At 45.7% G+C, this 21,849-nt stretch overlaps 1 protein-coding gene across 1 annotated transcript in view; it reads left to right on the top strand.

Moving 5' to 3' along the window:
- Nucleotides 1-21,849, top strand: part of LOC147108041 (semaphorin-4E-like) — an 82,219-nt gene that overhangs the window by 32,079 nt on the left and 28,291 nt on the right. The window contains exons 2-3 of the mRNA XM_086004474.1: nt 559-937; nt 3,405-3,550. Of these exons, the coding sequence (XP_085860600.1) occupies nt 823-937; nt 3,405-3,550 (261 nt within the window). The 5' untranslated portion in view covers nt 559-822. The remainder of the gene's footprint in view (nt 1-558; nt 938-3,404; nt 3,551-21,849) is intronic.

Here is a 21,849-nt window from a genome sequence, read left to right as displayed (position 1 = left end):
TGGAATATTTCTCTGTAAATAAAAGCAAATGTTTTGAAATTTCAGTCTTTAGAAAGAAGTTATATCTACACACCAGAAGCAAAACCATACCTGTTTTGCTAAGAACCTATATATGGGATGAGTGGAGGGATCTGTTCAGTGTCTGTTCTGCTCTGGGTGTTTCTAAACAGCGAATGCAGACCTTTTGCTGCATGTCATAGGAAATTAACATGATTATTTTGGCAGCTTGAAATGCCAGTGCAGCAACAAAGTGGGACTAATTCTCAGTGGAGACGACGGCAGCTCGTCTTTGCTCTGTTTGTTTGACAGGCAGAACTAGAGAGGCTCGGCAATGTTTTCAATCGTTTTGGATTTCTCTGCATACAAATAAGGATAGAATATGAAAGTGTTTAAAGTGACTACTTTGGGTTTGTCAAAGCAGTAATATCCATTATAAAATTTACAGTGAAGGCTGCTATAAGGCTGGGATGTGTACAAGGTTTACTTTTTGGGGCGAAAGTCGTTACACTGAGGAATGGCAAGTTGGGCAAAGATACTGAACTGCAACTTCCATTTCAGGTTAATACTTCATGGAGGACTCTGTCAACCCGTGGTTGAAGGATACAACCTAGGAGATTGTCTCTCGCTTGAGCTTATACTTTACAACAAGTGTCTTTACCTGAGATGACATTTCACTTTTGGCACCATGTTGCTGACGGTCGTGGACCCTGGTCCTGCGAAACAACACTCCCTTCAGCAAAGTGGCTTATTGAAGAGGTTCTTAAATATGTTTATCAGTGACACCACTCCAAAGCTTTAAACATCCAAACACAGACATTGAAAATGTGCTTGTTGAAAGCTGCTGTGTTCCTATTTTATAATCTGCTGATCAGATTTCTACTGCATTCACAAGCCTCTGCACTGGATTGTACACCGAGAAAAACTGTGAATTATGAAGGTAAGAAGCTGGGTGCTTTTATTACAAATTGTACTTTTGTGGAAAATCAAGTCGCAGTTACTTCCAGGTTTCCCCTTTCTCTCTTTCCCTCTTTCCCCCCAAAATAGACCAATGGTACCTTGTAATAATCTGAGCTGTTCTGTTTCCACTATTTTGTTTTTCATTTGTTCTTGCGATCTGGATGATGCAACCAAGACTGCAATTACTGCCAATCTCTAGTTGTCCTGATAAGGCAGTGGTGGGCTTTCCCCTTGAAACAAATGGCTTACTGGGCACTTCAGAGGCCATTGAGAGTCAGCAACGTAGTGTGGAACTGGAATTGCTTGCAGGGCGAATGGGGTAGGGGTGGAAGGTTCTCTTTCCTGAAGGACCAATTGGGTTTTTGCGACAATCTGGCAGCTTTCATAGTCATTTTCTTTCTGGTGCTAGATTTATTGAATTCAATTTAACAATTTGCCATGGTGGGATTTGAACTCTGGGTTGCTAGACCAGAACCATAACCAGTGCATTATGAAACCAAAATCTAATTCCGTGCTCTGTTAAAAGCCATTTTCTCTTCCACAAATTTTCTCTCTTAAAGGCACTGATTTATGCTAGAATTACAGCCAATAGTCCTCCAATATCTTGCTCAAGCAGCCATTCTTCTTCATTGAATGCCAACAAACTTTTCAATCCTTGGAAGACTTGGTTTTGCTGTAGCTATTCAATTCCATGAAGATAGAAAAGTTGAATATCTGAATCCATCACTGAATTATGTGTGTGCCACTCCAAGATTCACTATAGCTTTGCTATAGCAGCGTGAGACACAATCGCACACTGGAGGTTCACTGAATTATTTTCCGCTTATACAGTAACTTTTTTTGCAAAAATGATGTATAGAAGCTTGAGCCTTCTAATTATACATTCCTGCAATTTAACAAAATTCTCCCTGACCAGATGTAATCTGAGGAAGGCAAATCCGATTCTGCTGACTCAAGATGCTTCAGAGGTTTCTGAGGAGTGGGACATTGGTCATCAGGAACTAATAGCTAAGAGTCTTCCCTCACTGAGTCAGTAGCAGATTTTTGAGAAGAAGCACATTACTTTATAAAATGGCCACAATTCTAACATTTCATGAATGCAAAACTAAGCCCAACTCCAACTGTCTTCTGACTCTCAAAAATTGTCGGATAATGACAGGATGGATATTCAAGGTTCTGTATCTGTTCTCCATGTCAATGTAATTTTCTGCACTTTCAAATAATCTTGATTATTAATGGTGACTTCATACTGTAGGCAACTGTATAATTATTGGCACAAATCTAATTCTAATGTGCAATGTATCTCTTAACTCTGTAATCTCCTTCAGCCCCACAACCCCCCCCGAGACATCTATGCTCATTTAATTCTGCCCTCTTGAGATTCCCTGATTATAATCGCTCAACCATTGGCGGCCGTGCCTTCTGTTGCCTAGGCCCTAAGCTCTGGAATTCCCTGACTAAACCTGTCTGCCCCCTTTTAAGACGCTCCTTAAAACCTACCTCTTTGACCAAGCTTTTGGTCACCTGCCCTAATTTATCCTTATGTGGATCGGTGTCAAATTTTTTGTCTTAAAATACTCCTGTGCAGCGCCTTGGGATGTTTTACTACGTTAAAGGTACTACAGGTCCACAATCCCTTATCCGCAATTCCGAAATTCGAAAAGCTCTGAAAACCGAAAGTTTTTTCGTGGAGCGTCACTCGTGTGCACGACATGACCCGAGTGGCGCCAAACATGACCCGACGCGGCCGATGCTTGACCCATGCAGGTGTGAAGCGTCAGTTGTGTCTCAGCGCTGCTACCAGTCACACGTGCGTCTGCTGCTCTCGGATATTTTTTGTTATTTTGTGATTTTTGAGTTTAATTTCACTGTGAAAATGTCAAAAAGAGCTGCAGATACCCCTACCGTTCTGAAATCTGAAAAATCCCGAATTCCGAAACACATCTGGCCCCAAGGGTTTCGGATAAGGGATTAATAACCTGTATATAAATATAAGGGCAGCACGGTGGCATAGTGGTTAGCACTGTTGCCTCACAGCGCCAGGGACCCGGGTTCAAATCCGGCCTCGGGTGACTGTCTGTGTGGAGTTTGCACATTCTCCCCGTGTTTGCGTGGGTTTCCTCCGGGTGCTCCGGTTTCCTCCCACAGTCCAAAGATGTGCGGGTTTAGGTTGATTGGCTATGATAAATTGACCCTTAGTGTTAGGGGGATTAAATACGTGGGGTTACGGGGATAGGGTGGGATATGTGTTGGTGTAGGGGTTACGGGAATCGGGTGGGATATGTGTCGGTGCAGGCTCGATGGGCCGAAATGGCCTCTATCTGCACTGTGGGGTTTCTGTGATTCTGTGATAAGTTGTTGTTAACATATTGACAGTTGGGAGATAAAGCCTTCCTTAAATCTTACTGTTTAATATTTTTGACAGCCTTATCTTATTACTTTTATAGATGCAAACTTGAAGACATTCGCTGAACAAGGAATCTCCAATTATTCAACGTTGCTGCTCAGTGAGGAACATAACCTGTTGTTTGTAGGAGCTAGAGATGCCATCTTTGCACTCAACATTGACAATGTTTCAGACATTATTTCACAAGTAAGCATATTGAGAGAAATCTCCTTTTTTATTTTATGGGTCATGCTCATTGACGTGAATACCAAACTGGTAACGCTGCAGGGACAGTGTACACCCAGGATGTACTGGCAAAACTGGGGTCTAGAATTTGGATCATCTGGGCTGTATGGCTCAGTTGTAGCAAATTAGCAATAGAGAGAGTTCCTCACAAAGTTCTTACAAGCAGCATTCGCATTGATCTCAGTGAGGAACAATGGCACAGGGAGACCTAAAGAAGTAGACCGGGTTAAAGGGGAGCAAACCTGAGCAACAATTCAGAAAATGCTGGAAATACTCAGCAGGCCAGACAGCATATGTGGAGCGAGAAACTTAATGTTTCAGGTCGGTGAACTTTCATCAGAACTGGGATGATGTTTCATTAAACTTTCCCCATTTAAAATCTGGACTCGAAACATTTTGAATAAGTGTCCCATTTATCGTGTTTAATTTCAAAATGTATATTTTTCCCCCTTCACTTTTATTAGCTTCTCTCCTGAGGATGCTAACTCATGCTGGGTATAATCTTATGCTGTCTCGCCCAAGTGCCCATTCTTTGGGTATGAGCTCGGGCAATGATTTTTGGCAGTCTGTTCAACTATGGGGGCAAGGGTATCACAGCTGATCCCAGTCATACTCTATACACACACTGTCCATCCACATGCACTTTTCAGTACGGAGTCGTGCATTAGTGATCAAGAGCGGGATCCCTCGTGGGTTTTTGTACCCTGCTAGCCCACAGATGCTTAAAAACCTATTTGATGAGATGGCACAACATATTCAAATACTGTCCCTTCACCTCTGGCAGCTTTATTCAGTTCTGAATGATGAAGGGAAATTGATACTTGTTTGCTAAAGGTAGAGTCCTAAGTGAAATGAGTTGGGTCTCATTCCAGTTTCCAGTAGATATGTAATCAGATTTCCTTTTGTTTTGAGTGCCTCTGCTTTTTTTTTGGTCCCTACTTTTCTCCCCTCCAACTTGTTGGCGTATGGTTCCACAGGTACTGTCCACCCCTGGTGTTTCTCCTCAGTGGCCAGTCGTCATGGTTCCACAGGTACTGTCCACCCCTGGTGTTTCTCCTCAGTGGCCAGTCTTCATGGTTCCACAGGTACTGTCCACCCCTGGTGTTTCTCCTCAGTGGCCAGTCGTCATGGTTCTACAGGTACTGTCCACCCCTGGTGTTTCTCCTCCGTGGCCACTCTTCATGGTTCCACAGGTACTGTCCACCCCTGGTGTTTCTCCTCAGTGGCCAGTCTTCATGGTTCCACAGGTACTGTCCACCCCTGGTGTTTCTCCTCAGTGGCCAGTCTTCATGGTTCCACAGGTACTGTCCACCCCTGGTGTTTCTCCTCAGTGGCCAGTCTTCATGGTTCCACAGGTACTGTCCACCCCTGGTGTTTCTCCTCCGTGGCCACTCTTCATGGTTCCACAGGTACTGTCCACCCCTGGTGTTTCTCCTCAGTGGCCAGTCTTCATGGTTCCACAGGTACTGTCCACCCCTGGTGTTTCTCCTCAGTGGCCAGTCTTCATGGTTCCACAGGTACTGTCCGCCCCTGGTGTTTCTCCTCAGTGGCCAGTCTTCATGGTTCCACAGGTACTGTCCGCCCCTGGCGTTTCTCCTCAGTGGCCAGTCTTCATGGTTCCACAGGTACTGTCCGCCCCTGGTGTTTCTCCTCAGTGGCCAGTCTTCATGGTTCCACAGGTACTGTCCACCCCTGGTGTTTCTCCTCAGTGGCCAGTCTTCATGGTTCCACAGGTACTGTCCACCCCTGGTGTTTCTCCTCAGTGGCCAGTCTTCATGTGCGAACATTAACAGTGAATGTTGGTAGGCTATTTGACTGTGATGGAGATCACAATTCAGCATGCTTTCTTTTCCCTCCTCGCTTAACATCCACACAGGCACACTTCCAGCAGGGGTCACTGAAAAGTGACCCAGGAGCAAGTTGGCCAATCTCAGCAGGGTAGCAATAAGGGAGTTACAATCCACCTCAGTGCTCCAAAGTTCAGCAACAAAAATTTGGCTGGGGTCCCGTTCCTGATGATTATCTAGAGCCACTTGCTGGAAAGCATGTGTGTGGGTGCTAGGTGTGTACGGAACTGGGCTTGGCTGTAATTTTCCTCTCTCCTAACAGACGAAAAGCCAATTGGCACTCACTATCTGGGGTCACACATAAAGCATGGTCACTTGGTGGAATGTATCAGAGTGCCTGTAACTAGTGCCTTTGCAACCATACCCATGCAACGAGTCAACTAGTTTGAGAGAGGAAGGGGTAAAATGTGGTAGATAAAGAAGGAAAGGGGGAAACTTGCTAAAGGAATAGTTTGTCTTTTCCATATAGAAGAACTACTACTGATAATTCAGTCATTTTTTCACTACATTTAGAAAAAATCCTATGATTTGATTTAAGCAAGATAAATAACATAGCAAAATAGTTTAGTGCTTAAAAAAAAATTGAAATTCTCATATATAATTTGAATTAAGAGTAGTTAGCGTTTGTTTTCCTGTGAAGCCAAGTTTACTTTCTACCAAAAGTTTTAATGCTCTTCACCAACTTAGCTGTGCTGCTGACGTTCAATCTTCTCGACGAGTAGAGTCGAACAGGTGATGTGATGAAAGAAATGATGGGTCAAAGTGAGGTGCTAGAACATAACAACAATGTGTTTTGTTACGAGAAACGTCTGGCTAGAAACCTTTTACTACCATGCTCGCATAAGGCTGTCTGTTGCCGACAGGATAATTGACCTTGGACACTGACACTTCAAACTGGTTTTGTTTATGCTTTGTTTGTGCAGTGGTGAAAGGTGTTGTAACAGGGTGTGGGGGCAACAATTATCAGCAGCATTTTAAACTTCTGTCTTTGTTAAATGTAACCATTGTGTGAGATTAAATATTAATGAAGCATTCTAATTTACAGTTGCGATTAATTGAATAAAAATAGATTTCTCAAACTCCTACTACAAAAGTCTGTTACAGAGACAATGTACCATGGGACTGCCACGCTACATTTGTGCAGCTGGCTAGGATGAGTCTTTCCTATAGCGGGCAGGAAGTTGCTGTTCTGTTGATGTCTTTGTTTTGGAAACTCTTTTTGACTTTTGGCAGAGTTTCTTTAACCGAGGCCAGGGAGTTGCTGTTGACTGTAATTCTGTGTCACGGCCCAGGATTTATCTAGCCGGGAACAGGTTGTTTCTTTCAGGTTTCATTTGCACAAAGAGTGAGGCTCTTTAAAAGGGGCCCTAGCTGCGTAAAAGTGCTATTTGGGGACGGAGAAGGGACTCGAGTTATTTTGTCACCATGATATGCTGTGTTTCAATACTTGGGTTATTTGCTAACAACAACAAATACTTCCATGAAAACCATGTTGCTTCAGTAAACAGAAACGAGTGTATGTTAGGACAGAGCAGAGACTTGAAGGGCAAGCGGAGAAAATGCAGGAACGGAGAGTGAGCAATATGTAAACAAGACAACAGACTTGGGCGGGGGGGGGGAATGGATACTGAGAGAGTCATTTTAGAAAGGAACACTATTGGTAAGAGTACAATTATCCCTTTGAAGGACAGTTGTGTACTCCTATTATGAGAAATTGTGATGCAGGTAAATCCTATAAAAAACATACTTGTAAAAGGAGTGGGTGGGGTTCGTTCGTGCGGCTTATCTTGTTCACTCTCCTGTTTTTGAAGGCGCGCCACACTATAAAGAGAACACCTTTTAAGAGAAGGAAGAAGAAACTTTGAATGATCAGAGCCGCTTTTCAGAAGTAGCTCCAGCATAACGACTGCATGAGAAGGTCCAGGTTGCTATGCTGCACTGCTGCCTTTCTTTTTCAATCTATGCAAACAAAGACTTGCTTAACCAACCTTCAAGAGTATAGTCAAAAGTAGACAGCATTTACCCACTACACATTTTCGGAGGCAATTGTATGTTCACGTTTTGCCTGCTGTGACCATATGCTTGCCTCAATCACCTATCTGACAGAATTTCCCCAGTGCTGCAGAAGCAGCAGAATCAACAGCGGGAGAGCTAGCAGGAAAGGCAGCAGAAGAATCTTAAGGTAGAGTACCTGCTCCTGATTCTGCCGCTGTCTCTCCTGTTCCTACCAGCTCTCCTGTTGGCTAAGACTTTCCACACGATCCCACTGGATTTTCTCCCATAACTTGCAGAAACCACAGCCCCTGCCCCTTGCTTCTGCTGCTGGTGGCTGCAGGCTGAATGGCTGGCTTCTTGCAGCTGCCTGTTACTTGTGAATTGGTGACTTCTGGTTACTGGTGGTAGCTAGCAAGGACTTCTAGGGTTGTCCTTGGGCTGTTGGGTTGGTTGGCCCTTCCGATCTATACAGCTCAGCTAATCACTGGAGAAACTTGGTCAGCCATCAAGGAGCCCATTTTGTGTACGAATTGTCTAGTGTGTTTCTGTACATCATGAAGTAAACACAGCATAAAAAATTTATTTGGTGTATATGTGTCTAACTCCAAAATGGCAGGAAAATGCACCGACTCTCTGATCTCTCCCTAACCGACCTCACTCGCTATACCAGCCTGATGGGTGCCACTGCCTGTTTGCCGGGTTCGGGTAGATTTGCGGAATGAACCTCCTGCCTATACAAGAGGTACCGGCTGCAGTTGACTAAATTGTGAAAAATCCAAGTTTTCTGGGGAAGCAGGGCCCATATTGCGTTCCCCCCCCACCACCCCGCCAATGAATATAATTGCCATGCATGTTATCCACTGTTAAAATGGCCACAATGCAATTAGTACACAAATGGAAATCACTGATGTCTCAGAAAATTGTAAGTGGGTGGTTGAGCCATTCAGGCTAGAAACAATAGCCACCCTTGCATTTTCCATTTACTACCGCCAGTATTTTAAAGAATCTGACTCGATAGTGCATGCTGTGATGCAAGGTTGCTGATCTTAACAACAACTTGCATTTATATAGTGTCTTTATCGTAGTATAACGTCCTGAGACGCTTCACGGGAGCATTTTCAGACAAAATTTGACACCGAACCGCAGAGATATTAGGACAGGTGACCAAAACCTTGATCAGCAAGGTAGGTTTTATGGAGTGACTCAAAGGAAGAGAGAGGCGGAGAGGTTTAGACAGGAACTAGGCAGCTGAAGGCACGGCCGCCAATGGTGGAGCGAAGGAAATCAGGGATGGTCAAGAGCCAGAAGTGGAGGAGCGCAGAGATCTAAGAGGGTTGTAGGGCTGGAGGAGGTTACAGAAATGGGGAGGGCCGAGGCCATGGTGGGATTAAAAACAAGGCTGAGAATTTTAAAAATCAAAGTGCTGCCAGATCAGGAGCCAATGTAGGTCAGCGAACTTAGTGAACATAGCATAGACTTAGTGAACATAGCCTGGCGATCGAAAAAGGTAGACACAGGCAGACCCGGCTACCAAGAGAGGACAGGATATGCTCTCACTGCAGTCAGGGAGTGGTGGAGACAGAGATGCACTTCCTCACAGCTTGTAGAAAATATCAGGACATAAGGGAGAATTTCTACCCAAAATTCACAAAAATATGCCCGGAATTCAGAAATTTGAATGACGACCAAAAACTCCCATACCTACTAGGGGAAGAGAGAAATTGTGTAACATTAGCGGCACACTATGTTACAGCTTGCCATAAACAGAGGGACAACCACTAAATATAAGAAAAGAGTATATACAAATTATATGAATGTATATTTATACACTCAGGGATATATCTGTTTATACACTGTATGGATAGATCTGTATTTTTGCGTTCAACCATGAATGTTTTTCGATGCTTTGGCAACATAAGATGTACCTTGTCATGCCAATAAAGTGATTTGAATTGAATTGAATTGATGGGTGAGTGGGACTTGGTGCGAGTTGGGATATGGGCAGTAGAGTTTTGGATGAGCTAATGGTTACGGAGGGTGGTAGATGGGAGGCCGGCCAGGCGAGTGTTGGAATAGTCAAGTCTGGAGGTAACCAAAGCATGGATGAGGGTTTCAGCAGCAGATGGGCTGAGGCAGGGGCGGAGTCTGGCGATGTTACGGAGGTGGAAGTAGGCCTTCAGTTTATGCTGAAACTTTCATGTAATTAAGTTGACGAGTCTAAGCAGTCTCCTGATGAAGTGGAGAGGATCGGTTTAACTCCACAAGCCTTCACTTCTCTGTATCGATTCTGAGTTTTTATTGCAATTATCAAAAAAAAAAGTAACTGAAAAATTGAACAATTTTAGTTCTCCTTTGCTACTGCAAGTTTGACTAAAACCTTGACATTGAATTAGGATATTTTAAGATTGTTGATGTAAATGTTAACTGCTTTTTATGCAGTTTTCCCACCAGACTAAACAAAATCCAATGGCATTTTCTTCCTAGTAGTAGTTTGGATATAAATGAGACGGAGTTAATCCAGCACTTTGTATTTAATTGAAGAGTCTGCAGTTTCATGGTTCTACAGTTAAAAGCTGATGAGAGTTTAAATCCTTTTTAATCTTATTTTCTTCTGTGACTCACAGGCCAACTCTTGCTGAGTGGGTGGGTGGGAAAATTGCTTCCAGGCCTCCCCCAGTGCTGTTCTGAACCATCTACTTGGAAGTGTGGCAAAACAGACCAATAATGTCTTGATTTTTTTTTCTCTGAGCTCCTTCCTCTGCGAGGAAGTGCTTGGCCCCTCTGCTGTGTGCTTCCCAATAGTGATGTGTCTGATGCTGGAAACTGCAGCGGAAGCATGTTCACTTGCCCATGCAATGTACTGTGCTGTCATGCAGCCCAGGCAGTTAGCCAAGTAGTTTTATGCTGGGATCTAGTTTCTCAGTACTTTTACATTTGTCCTGGGTTTTGGAAGTGATATCAAACTTACTTCTATGTGTGATTTCCTTGCCTTTTATATTCTGTCCTGTGCCTGTGCTCTACTTTAAGCCCATTAAAAAAAATTAAAACGTTCTATATATTATGCCGAGTCTTTTTTGAAAGTCCAAGGGGGCTAAATTCGGTTGATTTGCGCTAACAGGACGCAAATCAACTAGCGCTTGGACGCGACGCCGCTAACGCCTCCCGCGAAATTCAGCGGGAGGTTAGTGTTAAATCGCAAGAGTTTAATAACCTTGCTTGTATAACAATTAAAAGAGTACACAGGAGACAGAGTTCAGTCTTTGGAGCATTGTTCACGTTGCTTGATCTGCTTGTCCTGCTGATACTCTACCACGTCTTTCACCTATGGCGGTTTCAGCAGGTCAAAGTTGTTTCGTAGCTCTCTTTTGAGCAGTAGAATGGCAGGTGATGCTTTTGTGGTCGCATGTGGTGTGTTCCTGTAACTCAACAGGAAACTATTCAGACGCTGATGAAGCGTTCCCTGGCCTTGCGATGCCTTTAGAGAGTGTTTCATGGTCTGAACAAACCTCTCAGCTAGACCATTGGTCGCAGGGTGGTATGGTGCAGCCCGGATATGTTGTACGCCATTCACCTGCAGGAATGTAGCCATTTCTTGTGACACCCACTGTGGACCGTTGTCTGAGACAAGTTGCATCGGAGATCCAAATCGGCTGAACACCTCACCTAACTTCTCGATGGTCTTCTCAGCGGTGGTGGGCCTCATTATAACAACCTCTAGCCACTTACTGTGCACGTCAACAGCCACCAGGAACATTCTCTCCTCGAATGGACCTGCAAAGTCTACATGAATGCGGTGCCATGCTTCCTCCGGAAAGTTCCAGGGGTGAAGAGGTGCAAGCTGTGGCACATTGCGAACTCTCTGACATGAGGAACAGGTTTTAGCTTTGTCCTCAATCTGTCCATCCATACCCGGCCACCAGAAGTAGCTCCTCACTATTTCTTTCATACGAACCATTCCGCAGTGTCCGGAGTGTAGTTGCTGTAACACTGGTTTCCGTAGCGATGGTGGAATAACCACTCTCCTCCCCCACAGCAAACATCCAGACTGCACCGACAGTTCGTTTCTCCTTAAGAGATATGGTTTCAGGTTTGGGTCGTCGCTGTCAAGCTTGCCCCTGACGATAATGTCCAGCACTGCAGACAACACTGGGTCATTTCTGGTGTTTCGTCGGCCCTGTGTCGAAGTAACAGGTGCGTTCTCCACCTGCCTAAAATAGCAGATGTCCATGCTACGCGTCATGGGCTTGGTGACAGGCAGCGGCAACCTGGAAAGACCGTCGGCGTTGTCGTGCAGGTCAGACTTACGATATCTAATGTCAAATGTGTGTGCGGACAACAGCAGCGCCCACCTTTGCATTCTGCTCGCAGCAAGTGACGGAATCCCTGTATGTGGCCCGAAGATGGTCGTGAGAGGGCGGTGATCTGTTAGTAGGGTGAACTGTCTCCCGTACAAATATTGGTGAAACTTGCGAACGCCAAAAACGATGCTCGGTGCTTCTCGTTCTATTTGGGCGTAGTTAGTTTCAGCTCTGTTCAAAGTCCTAGATGCGAATGCTATCAGCTTCTCTTCTCCGTTTGGCATGATATGAGAAACGACCGCTCCCACACCATATGACGATGCATCGCAAGCTAACTGTATTGGTAATAAAGGGTTAAAATGCATCAAAGCCTCTGACTTCAGGAGCATGTCCTTTGCTGTCATGAACGCCTCCTGGCACTTGTTAGTCCATTCCCACTTCTTGTCTTTACATAGCAACCAATGCAGCGGCCTCAGCATCGAGGCTAGGTTCGGTATGAACCATCCGTAGTAGTTCAGTAACCCTAGAAAAGAACGCAGCTGGCTGATATTTTCAGGTGCTGGGGCATCCACGATTGCTTTGGTCTTGGACGGTGCCTTGTGGCATCAATCACATGACCGAGGTACTCAACTGATGCCTGAAAAAAATCGCATTTATCCCTGCGAACTCTGAGTCCGTAATGCCTCAGTCTCTGTAGCGTTGCGTCCAAGTTACGCAGATGGTCTTGGTCATCACACCCAGTAGCTAAGATATCATCTAAGTAGCACTGGACTCCAGGTAATCCACTAAGGATCTGGTCCATAGCACGTTGGAAAAGCGCTGGAGCTGATGTAATTCCGAAAGGAAGTCGACAATACCTAAATAGGTCTTTGTGCGTCACAATAGTCAGCATTTCTCGTGACTGTTCATCCACATGCATTTGCAGGTAGGCTTGACAGAGGTCGATTGTGCTAAACTTCTGGCCCCCAGCAAGTCCCGCAAACAAATCATCAATATGGGGAAGTGGATATTGCTCCACTGACAATACAGGGTTAACAGTTACTTTAAAATCTCCATATATCCTAACTCCACCCCCTTTCTTGAGCACTGGTACAATGGGCGTTGCCCATTCACTCACGCTGACTGGTTCTAGTACTCCGCTTTCAACTAGGGCTTCTAAGTCAGCCTCGACTTTTGGTCTGATGGCATAAGGTACGGGTCGTGCCTTCATGAACTTGGGTTTGCTATCCTGCTTAATACGAAGCTTCACAGTAATATCTTTCATGCTACCCAGTTCTCCATTAAAGACTTCTGCATGTTTCTTTAAGATGGCGGGTAAGCCTGGATCATTGTGTGATATCATGTAGACTGATAACCAGTCTAATTTTATTCTCTCCATCCACGAACGCCCCAGCAGGGAGGGGTAGTCTCCTTTTAACTACGTAGAGTGGTAACTTCCTAGTTTGTCCGTTCAACTGAACTGTGACCTCGGTGATGCCTCTCACGGTTACTCTTTCACCGGTATATGTCTTCAACGCTATGTTAGCTGGCGGAAGTGGAAGGTGCTTTAATGTCTTTTTGTAGACTGTCTCTGACATAAGAGATACTGCTGCCCTGGTATCGATCTGCATTCGCACAGGCTGCCCCTCTAGCAAGGGTGAGACCCAGTAGCCATGCGAATCCCCAGCTACAGTCAGCACGTTCAGTAATAGTTCCTCCTCTGAAGTGTCACTTGCCTCTGTTTTGTCCTGTTCTACAGAGCGGACATGCTTCTTTGTCTTTTGTCTGAATGTTTTTTTTCTTCCTTCCGTCTTTGACGTTTTCTCTGTGTCCTTTTTATTTCTGCATGCGCGCTGAATATGTCCCTTTTTACCACAGCTGTGGCAATCCATGTCCACACACCAGCATGCAGACGCAAGATGCCCCGTTTTGCCACAACGGAAGCATGGCCCTTGGCTCTCTGTTCTTACTTTGTGCACTTTTTCTGTTGCACACAATTGTTGAGCTTCCTTAGCTGCCAATTCCATGGAAATACTGATTTTGGCCTTTTGTAGTGTCAGATTACTCTCCATTAATAGCCTCTTCTGTACGGCTTCAGTTCTCATACCACACACTAGCCTGTCTCTTATAGTATCATTTAGCACGTCATTAAACTCACAATGCTCTGATAGTCTTTTTAGTGCAGCTACAAACATGGTCACTGTTTCTCCTTCTTCCTGGTTACGCCTGTGGAACCTAAACCCCTCAGCTATGACTAGGGGTTTGGGTGAAAAATGCCCTTTTAGTATCTCCACAATTTCGCTATATTGTTTAGTCCCTGGTTTATCTGGATGCACTAAAGTACGCAAAAGATTGAAAGTCTCTGGTCCCATCACACTTAACAGTGTAGGTACTACTTTGTTCCCTCCAATGTCATTTGCTTGTGTGAAGTATTCAAATCGTTCTGTGTATGAGCTCCATTGTTCGACATTCTCATCAAACGGTCCAATGTTACCGATAATTCCAGCCATTTTCCTTCTCTCAGGCTCCTAATTATCATTCACTAAGGATCCTTCCAATGTTGAACTCAACTAAAATCACGATCAGTATTTTAGTGCTTCAATTCACAGATCGTTTCACAGTTGAATAAATGTCCTTCCCGATTTACTCACTGCTTTTCCTCCCCTTCCTCAAGTCGTTAGTACCTTATACACCGTCTCGTCTTCCCGCCATTTCAAGCTCCTTTATCCTCGAGCCAGCCTCACTTTAATTAACTGTCCACGGCAAAAATAACAGTTTTAAACACGTAAAACCCGACTATCTTCCGCACAGCAGAGCCACGTAAGTTCAGACGTCCTCGTCGCCACTTTTGTTAAATCGCAAAAGTTTAATAATCTTGCTTGTATAACAATTAAAAGAGTACGCAGGAGACCGAGTTCAGTTCACAGCCATCACTTTCCAAAATCTTCTCAACTTCCTGCACTCTTTCCCATAGTGCATTGCACATCACAACTACAGTAAGCTATGTGGGACAATTCAAATACAACATTCAAAATACACAACAGTTAGCGGCAGCGCTAACTGTTTGCGCCGCCGGTGATGATGTCATCGCTGTGCACAGCGCCCCGGCTGTAATATTGGGTGGCGCCCCCCCGACTTATGCCGGATACTATGTCTGCCGGGGTCAGGGCCTACCTGCGGCCGGGGCGGCGTTAGTTAAAGGGGAGGTGGCGGGTGGCCATTTTTGTTGCTGCCCCTGGCCCCTGTGAAGCCCCGCAGGGTGCCGGTTGCTCTCCGTGAGTGCCGGGTTCGTTTGCCGGCACTCCCGATCCCTGGTGGCCCAGCTGGGCGCCAGGATGCGCTGCGCCAGGCCCCTCCCCTTTAAGGAGAGGAAGGCCTGCAGTACCGCAGCGCGATGTGCTGCAGTATATGGCGCTGCGGCGCATAGCGCTGTGATATTGGCTCGCAGCACCCCAACAGGGATGCGGGGTGCTTCCAGTAGCGCCCCTCCTCCCTCTCGGGGCGCTACCTGGGAAAATCGGCTGCGGTGAAGCTCATTTTTTCAGGGCGTTAAAATTAGCGCCCGGCGAAGGTAGCGCCCCCATCCCAATTTCCCCCCGCCCCCCCCCCCCCCCCAAAGTCTCCAATCGACCAGCTCAACATATTTCCAAGGAGAAAAAGTGAGTCTCTGCTGCAGGCAACTGAACAGAAGCCGGTACTGTAATTTTATATTCTCCAATGTCACCGACTGTTGCGAGACTTCTGTTTCGGGAATCAGTGGTACTACAATAGTGTAAAAGTGGCTCTACCAACCAGGTAGACAACTTGTAAATCTTTGTAGTACAGTTCATTTAACCATCAGTTCAGCACTGAATATAACAAATCTAGCAGAGGCCACTTAATAAAAATGCAGTGCAAGCAATGGCATGCGCATAGACTTTCAGAATACCAAGCCATTTCCCATTCACTCCCGACTGCATAGGAGTCCTGATCCAGGCACAATGTTTGATACAATGTTCTGATTCAAGCATAAACTGTTCTCCCAATTAAAGTGCTGCGCAATAAAGGGTGGGGGGTGGGAAACAGAGTGTGCTGGGAGCCATGGCTAACTGCCAGAATGTTGTCTTTATACAACCTGGCCTTGGAAATACAAAAATTATGGTAGTTGTCATAAATCTCATCATCAAGAAACTACCTATGAAATAACACTAGACGGCCAGCTGGTGGCGCCGTCCAAGGCGTATAAATACTCGGGTGTGGGCCCCAGCTTGCCAGGGACATTTTGTAAAGACAAGGAGCTAGTGGATACAACTAGACCGCCATGTTCTGCAATAAGTTGATTAAAGCCTTGCTTTATACTCAAACCAAGTGTGTAGTGAGTTTTATTACATCAGTTGTCTTACTCAAAAATCAAAAGGTTAGGGGGTAGAGTTTCCACTTTGGGTGCAATCGGAGCACGGAGCCTGGGAGCCCGGTATAAAAACCGGCGACCAGCGAGGCCCGAGAGCAGTCGGAGCACGGAGCCTGGGAGGTGAGGAGCCCAGTATAAAAACCGGCGACCAGCGAGGCACACCAACTCAGCAGCGGGGAGAGAGGTAAAAAGTAATCAGTGTGTGACGTCACCAGGGAGCAGGTAAGTGATTGATTGGTTGGTGAGTATTTCTCTTTTTTAAACTTTAACTCTGTAGTTTATAGTGACTAGGGTCTTTTCTGGTGTAGCAGGGACTGTAGGTAGACTATACAAGCGCCTTAGAGATATCTTTAATTGGTGATAGTGAATTTAATTTAAATTAATTAAAGGGTAAGTCATGCCAGGAGAGCCCAGCCCCGTGATGTGCTCCTCTTGCTCTATGTGGGAATTCAGGGACCCTGCCCCTGATGACCACGTGTGCAGGAAATGCATCCATCTGCAGCTACTAGCAGACCGCATTGAGGCGCTGGAGCTGCGGGTGGATGGGTTGTTGAGCATTCACGATGCTGAGAGGGTCGTGGATAGCACGTTTAGTGAGTTGGTCACACCGCAGGGAAGGGTTGCACAGGAAGAAAGGAAATGGGTGACCACCAGGCGGAGCAATAGAAGCAGGCAGGTAGTGCAGGAGACCCCTGTGACCATTCCCCTCTCAAACAGGTATACCGATTTGGATACTGTTGAGGGGGATGACTCACCAGGGGAAGGCAGCAGCAGCCAACTTCCTGGCACTGGGGGTGCTCCTGCTGCCCAGGAAGGGAGGAAAAAGAGTGGGAGAGCAATAGTGGTAGGGGATTCTATAGTAAGGGGAACAGATAGGCGTTTCTGTGGCCGTAGACGTGAATCCAGGATGGTTTGTTGCCTCCCTGGTGCCAGGGTCAAGGATGTCACTGAGCGGCTGCAGGGCATTCTGGAGGGGGAGGGTGAACAGGCAGAGGTCGTGGTCCACATTGGTACCAACGACATAGGTAAAAAGAGGGATGAGGTCCTGCAGCAAGAATTTAGGGAGCTAGGTGGAAGATTAAAGAGCAGGACCTCAAAGGTTGTAATCTCTGGATTACTCCCGGTGCCACGTGCTAGTGAGTATAGGAATAGGAAGATAGAACGGATGAATGCGTGGCTAAAGGGATGGTGCAGGGGGGAGGGCTTTAGTTTCCTGGATCACTGGGCCTGCTTCTGGGAAAGGTGGGACTTGTACAAGTCGGACGGTCTACACCTGAACCAGAGGGGGACCTATATCCTTGCGGGTAGGTTGGCTAGCACTGCTGGGGGGGGTTTAAACTAACTTGGCAGGGGGATGGGATACAGAGTGGAGCTATAGTAGGGGGTGATTTACAGCCAAATACAGAGGAAAAAACAAGTCAGCTGGGAAGGCAGAGAAAATATGTGAGGGCAAAAGGGAATATGGCAAGGCTGGAAGGCATTTATTTTAATGCAAGGAGTCTTGCAAATAAGGTGGATGAAGTTGTTGTTGAACACATGGGAGTACGATATTGTTGCTATTACGGAGACATGGTTGAGGGAGGGTCAGGACTGGCAGCTCAATATTCCGGGGTATAGAATCTTCAGGAGAGACAGAGGGGGGTGTAAAAGGGGAGGGGGTGTTGCAATATTAATTAAGGAGTCGATTACTGCTGTAAGGAGGGATGATATATTAGCGGGTTCCTCTAGTGAGGCCATATGGGTAGAACTTAAAAACAAAAAGGGGGCAAGCACCTTGCTGGGTGTGTACTATAGGCCCCCAAACAGTCAGGGGGAGATAGAGGAACAGATATGTAGGCAAATCTCAGAGAAGTGCGAAAATAATAGGGTAATAATAGTGGGGGATTTCAACTTCCCCAATATTAATTGGGATAGTCAGAGTGTGAAAGGCTTAGAGGGTGCAGAATTCTTAAAGTGCATCCAGGAGAGCTTTTTGAGCCAACATGTAGAAAGTCCTACAAGAGAGGGGGCGGTACTGGACCTAATTCTAGAGAATGTAGCCGGGCAAGTGGTGGAAGTGTCAGTAGGAGAGCATTTTGGCGACAGTGACCATAATTCGGTGGGATTTAAGGTGGTCATGGAAAAAGACAATGACGGCCCGGAAATAAGGGTTCTAAATTGGGGGATGGCCGATTTTAATATGATAAGGCAGGATCTGGCCAAAGTGGACTGGGAGCAGCTACTTATAGGAAAATCCACATCAAAGCAGTGGGAGGCTTTCAGAAGGGAAATAGAGAGAGTACAACGCCAACATGTTCCTGTAAAGGTCAAGGGTGGGACCAACAAGCAAAGGGAACCTTGGATGACAAGGGATATACAAAAATGCATTAGGAAAAAAAGGGGGGCTTTTGGCAGTTACAAAAGACTAAAGACGGAGGAAGCCCTAGAGGAGTATAAAAAGTGCAGGGGCATACTTAAAAAAGAAATTAGGAGGGCGAGGAGGGGCCATGAAATAACACTGGCGAGCAAAATAAAGGAAAATCCTAAGATGTTTTATAAGTATATTAAGGGCAAGAGGATAACCAGGGAAAGGGTAGGGCCCATTAGGGACCAAAGTGGCAATCTGTGTGTAGAGCCAGATGATGTAGGCGGGGTTTTAAATGAATTTTTTGCATCTGTGTTCACTATGGAGAAAGACGATGTAGACATAGAAATCGGGCAAGGGGACTGTGACATACTTGAACATATTAGCATCGAGAGGGAGGAGGTACTAGCGGTTTTAGCAGGCCAAAAAGTGGATAAATCCCCAGGCCCGGACGAGATGTATCCCAGGCTGTTGTGTGAGGCAAGGGAGGAGATTGCAGGGGCTCTGACACACATTTTCAGAACCTCTCTGGCCACAGGGGATGTACCAGAGGACTGGAGAACAGCTAACGTAGTACCATTATTCAAGAAGGGTAGCAGGGATAAACCAGGGAATTACAGGCCAGTGAGCCTAACATCTGTGGTAGGGAAATTATTGGAAAAAATTCTGAGGGACAAAATTAGTCTCCACTTGGAGAGGCAAGGATTAATCGGGGATAGTCAGCATGGCTTTGTCAAGGGTAAATCATGTCTGACAAATCTGATTGAATTTTTCGAGGGGGTGACTGGGTGTGTGGATGAGGGAAATGCTGTGGATGTGGTTTACATGGACTTCAGTAAAGCTTTTGACAAAGTCCCGCATAGGAGACTGGTCAAGAAGGTAAGAGCCCATGGGATCCAGGGTGCCTTGGCGCGTTGGATCCTAAACTGGCTGAGTGGCAGGAGGCAGAGGGTGATGGTCGAAGGTTGCTTTTGTGACTGGAAGCCTGTGTCTAGTGGGGTACCTCAGGGATCGGTGCTGGGTCCCTTGCTGTTTGTGATCTACATAAATGATTTGGATGAGAATGTAAAAGGTGTGATCAGTAAGTTCGCAGATGACACGAAAATTGGTGGGGTGGTAAATTGTGAGGAGGAAAGCCTCAGGCTACAGGAAGATATAAACGAGTTGGTCAGATGGGCGGAAAAGTGGCAAATGGAATTTAACCCTGAAAAGTGCGAGCTGATGCATTTTGGACGGACAAATAAGGCAAGGGAGTACACAATGAGTGGTAGGACCCTAGGAAGTACAGAGGGTCAGAGGGACCTTGGTGTGCATGTACATAGATCCCTGAAGGCAGCGGAACAGGTAGATAAGGTGGTTAAAAAGGCATATGGGATACTTGCCTTCATTAGCCGAGGCATAGAATATAAGAGCAGGGAGGTTATGATGGAGCTGTACAAAACGCTGGTGAGGCCACAGCTGGAGTACTGTGTGCAGTTCTGGTCGCCTCACTATAGGAAGGATGTGATTGCTTTGGAGAGGGTGCAGAGAAGATTCACCAGGATGTTACCTGGGATGGAGCGCCTCAGCTATGAAGAAAGACTAAACAGGCTGGGGTTGTTTTCATTGGAGCAAAGAAGGCTGAGGGGGGACCTGATTGAGGTGTACAAAATGATGAGGGGCATAGATAGGGTAGATAAAGAGGAACTTTTTCCCCTTAGTAGGGGGGTCAATAACAAGGGGGCATAGATTCAAGGTAAGGGGCAGGAGATTTAGAGGGGATTTGAGGAGGAACTTTTTCACCCAGAGGGTGGTTGGAATCTGGAACTCTCTGCCTGAAAGGCCGGTAGAGGCAGGAACCCTCACAACATTCAAGAAGCATTTGGATGAGCACTTGAAATGCCATTGCATACAAGGCTATGGACCAAATGCTGGAAAATGGGATTAGACTGGACAGGGATTGATGGTCGGCGCAGACATGATGGGCCGAAGGGCCTCTTTCTGTGCTGTAAAACTCTATGACTCTATGACTCTGAATCGGGAAGTTGGGCCCAGAATGTGCTCAGAATTGCGCTGGCTAGATTACAGTCCCCGTTTCCACTAAAATTCATCTTCCATGAACCGCCTCAATCGAGCAGTGTAATAGAACGTAATTGGGTTTTTTTCTTCTTTAAAAAGAATTCCTTGATGTATTTAAGACTGGTAACCTGATGTAGTTTTATTAATACAACTGAAAATGGGTTTATCACAAAATGTTAGCATTTTTAATAAGAGTGTCCAGTCCTCCACCTGTGAGGAACCTGATTCAAAATCACTGAAAATGACTTAAAAAAAAAAATCTATACTGAACCATTCACTAGTTTCATTGGTGTACACTGGTCTGTTTCTTAGTAAATTAATTAGTTTTTGAAATGAAAAAACTTTGAAAACGTGCCGACTGGTGCCTGTGCGCCCAAGAGAATGAGCGCAATTTGAAGAGCCTTCCCGAACCAGCGCCATCGACGGAATCTCGCAATTTCTACCTGTGGGCGGGGCCTGATCCGGGCAAATTGAATCTTGACCCAGTGTAAAAGTTCACGGAAACTCGAGCACAAGTGTTTTTGGGTGTAACTCACTTGCGTTTTAAATTCCCCGATCTCTTACTCTGGTTCGGCCGATTCCGCCCGGATTGCGCTGATATTATTGGCGTAAAGGAGAGGAAACTCGACCCCTTGTTAGCTATGTTTTTTAAATTCGCGAACGGAGCTATACCAATGATGCAGATGCGCAAAGATTAGGTTGTTGCTGGATGTTGTATTGAAATATTCCTTTTTACCCCCGTTTTTTTTTTCAATGCTCAGCAATTTAATTGGGCGAACAGTTTATGCAATTATCAGAACTTCATATTCAGCAGTGTGTTTGGATCTGGAATTTTCCCAACTCGAATGACTCTGGAGAGTTGTCAGGTTCTGGAACGCTCTACCTGAAAAGGTGCTGGAAGCTGATTGCATAAATAAACAATTTAAAAAGGGATTTGGAGAGGTACTTGAGGATGAGGAACTTGCAGGGTTACGGACAAAAAGCGGGGGGGGAGGGGGTGGGACTAGACACGACTGCTCTTTCAAAGAGCCAGCACGGGCTCAATGGGCCGACTGACCCCCCTTCTGTTCTGTCATTTTCTATGATTCTATGACTGGGAAGTAGTTTGGTATTCTGGAATTCTGTGCGAGAATTGGGTATGCTTTTAACCATGGCTAACCATAGTGAAAACTGCAGGTGGGTTCATATTTTGCCAACCTATTCGACGTACCAGGAAAGTGGTAATTAGCACTTGCTGTTTGTGCTGATCACTTGGTATTGTGTCATAAAATGTAGGCGTGACTCCGAAGAAACGATATGGACTGGAGCGACCAACGAATTATGTTTCAAACCAGTAAAGGCTGCAAAGG

Source organism: Somniosus microcephalus, chromosome 13, assembly GCF_052327205.1.
Source record: "Somniosus microcephalus isolate GS21.2 chromosome 13, FLI_Smic_1.0, whole genome shotgun sequence".
Classification (NCBI taxonomy): domain Eukaryota; kingdom Metazoa; phylum Chordata; class Chondrichthyes; order Squaliformes; family Somniosidae; genus Somniosus; species Somniosus microcephalus.
The sequence above is the reverse complement of the archived record's forward strand: the minus strand, read 5'-3'. Positions and strand labels throughout refer to the sequence as shown.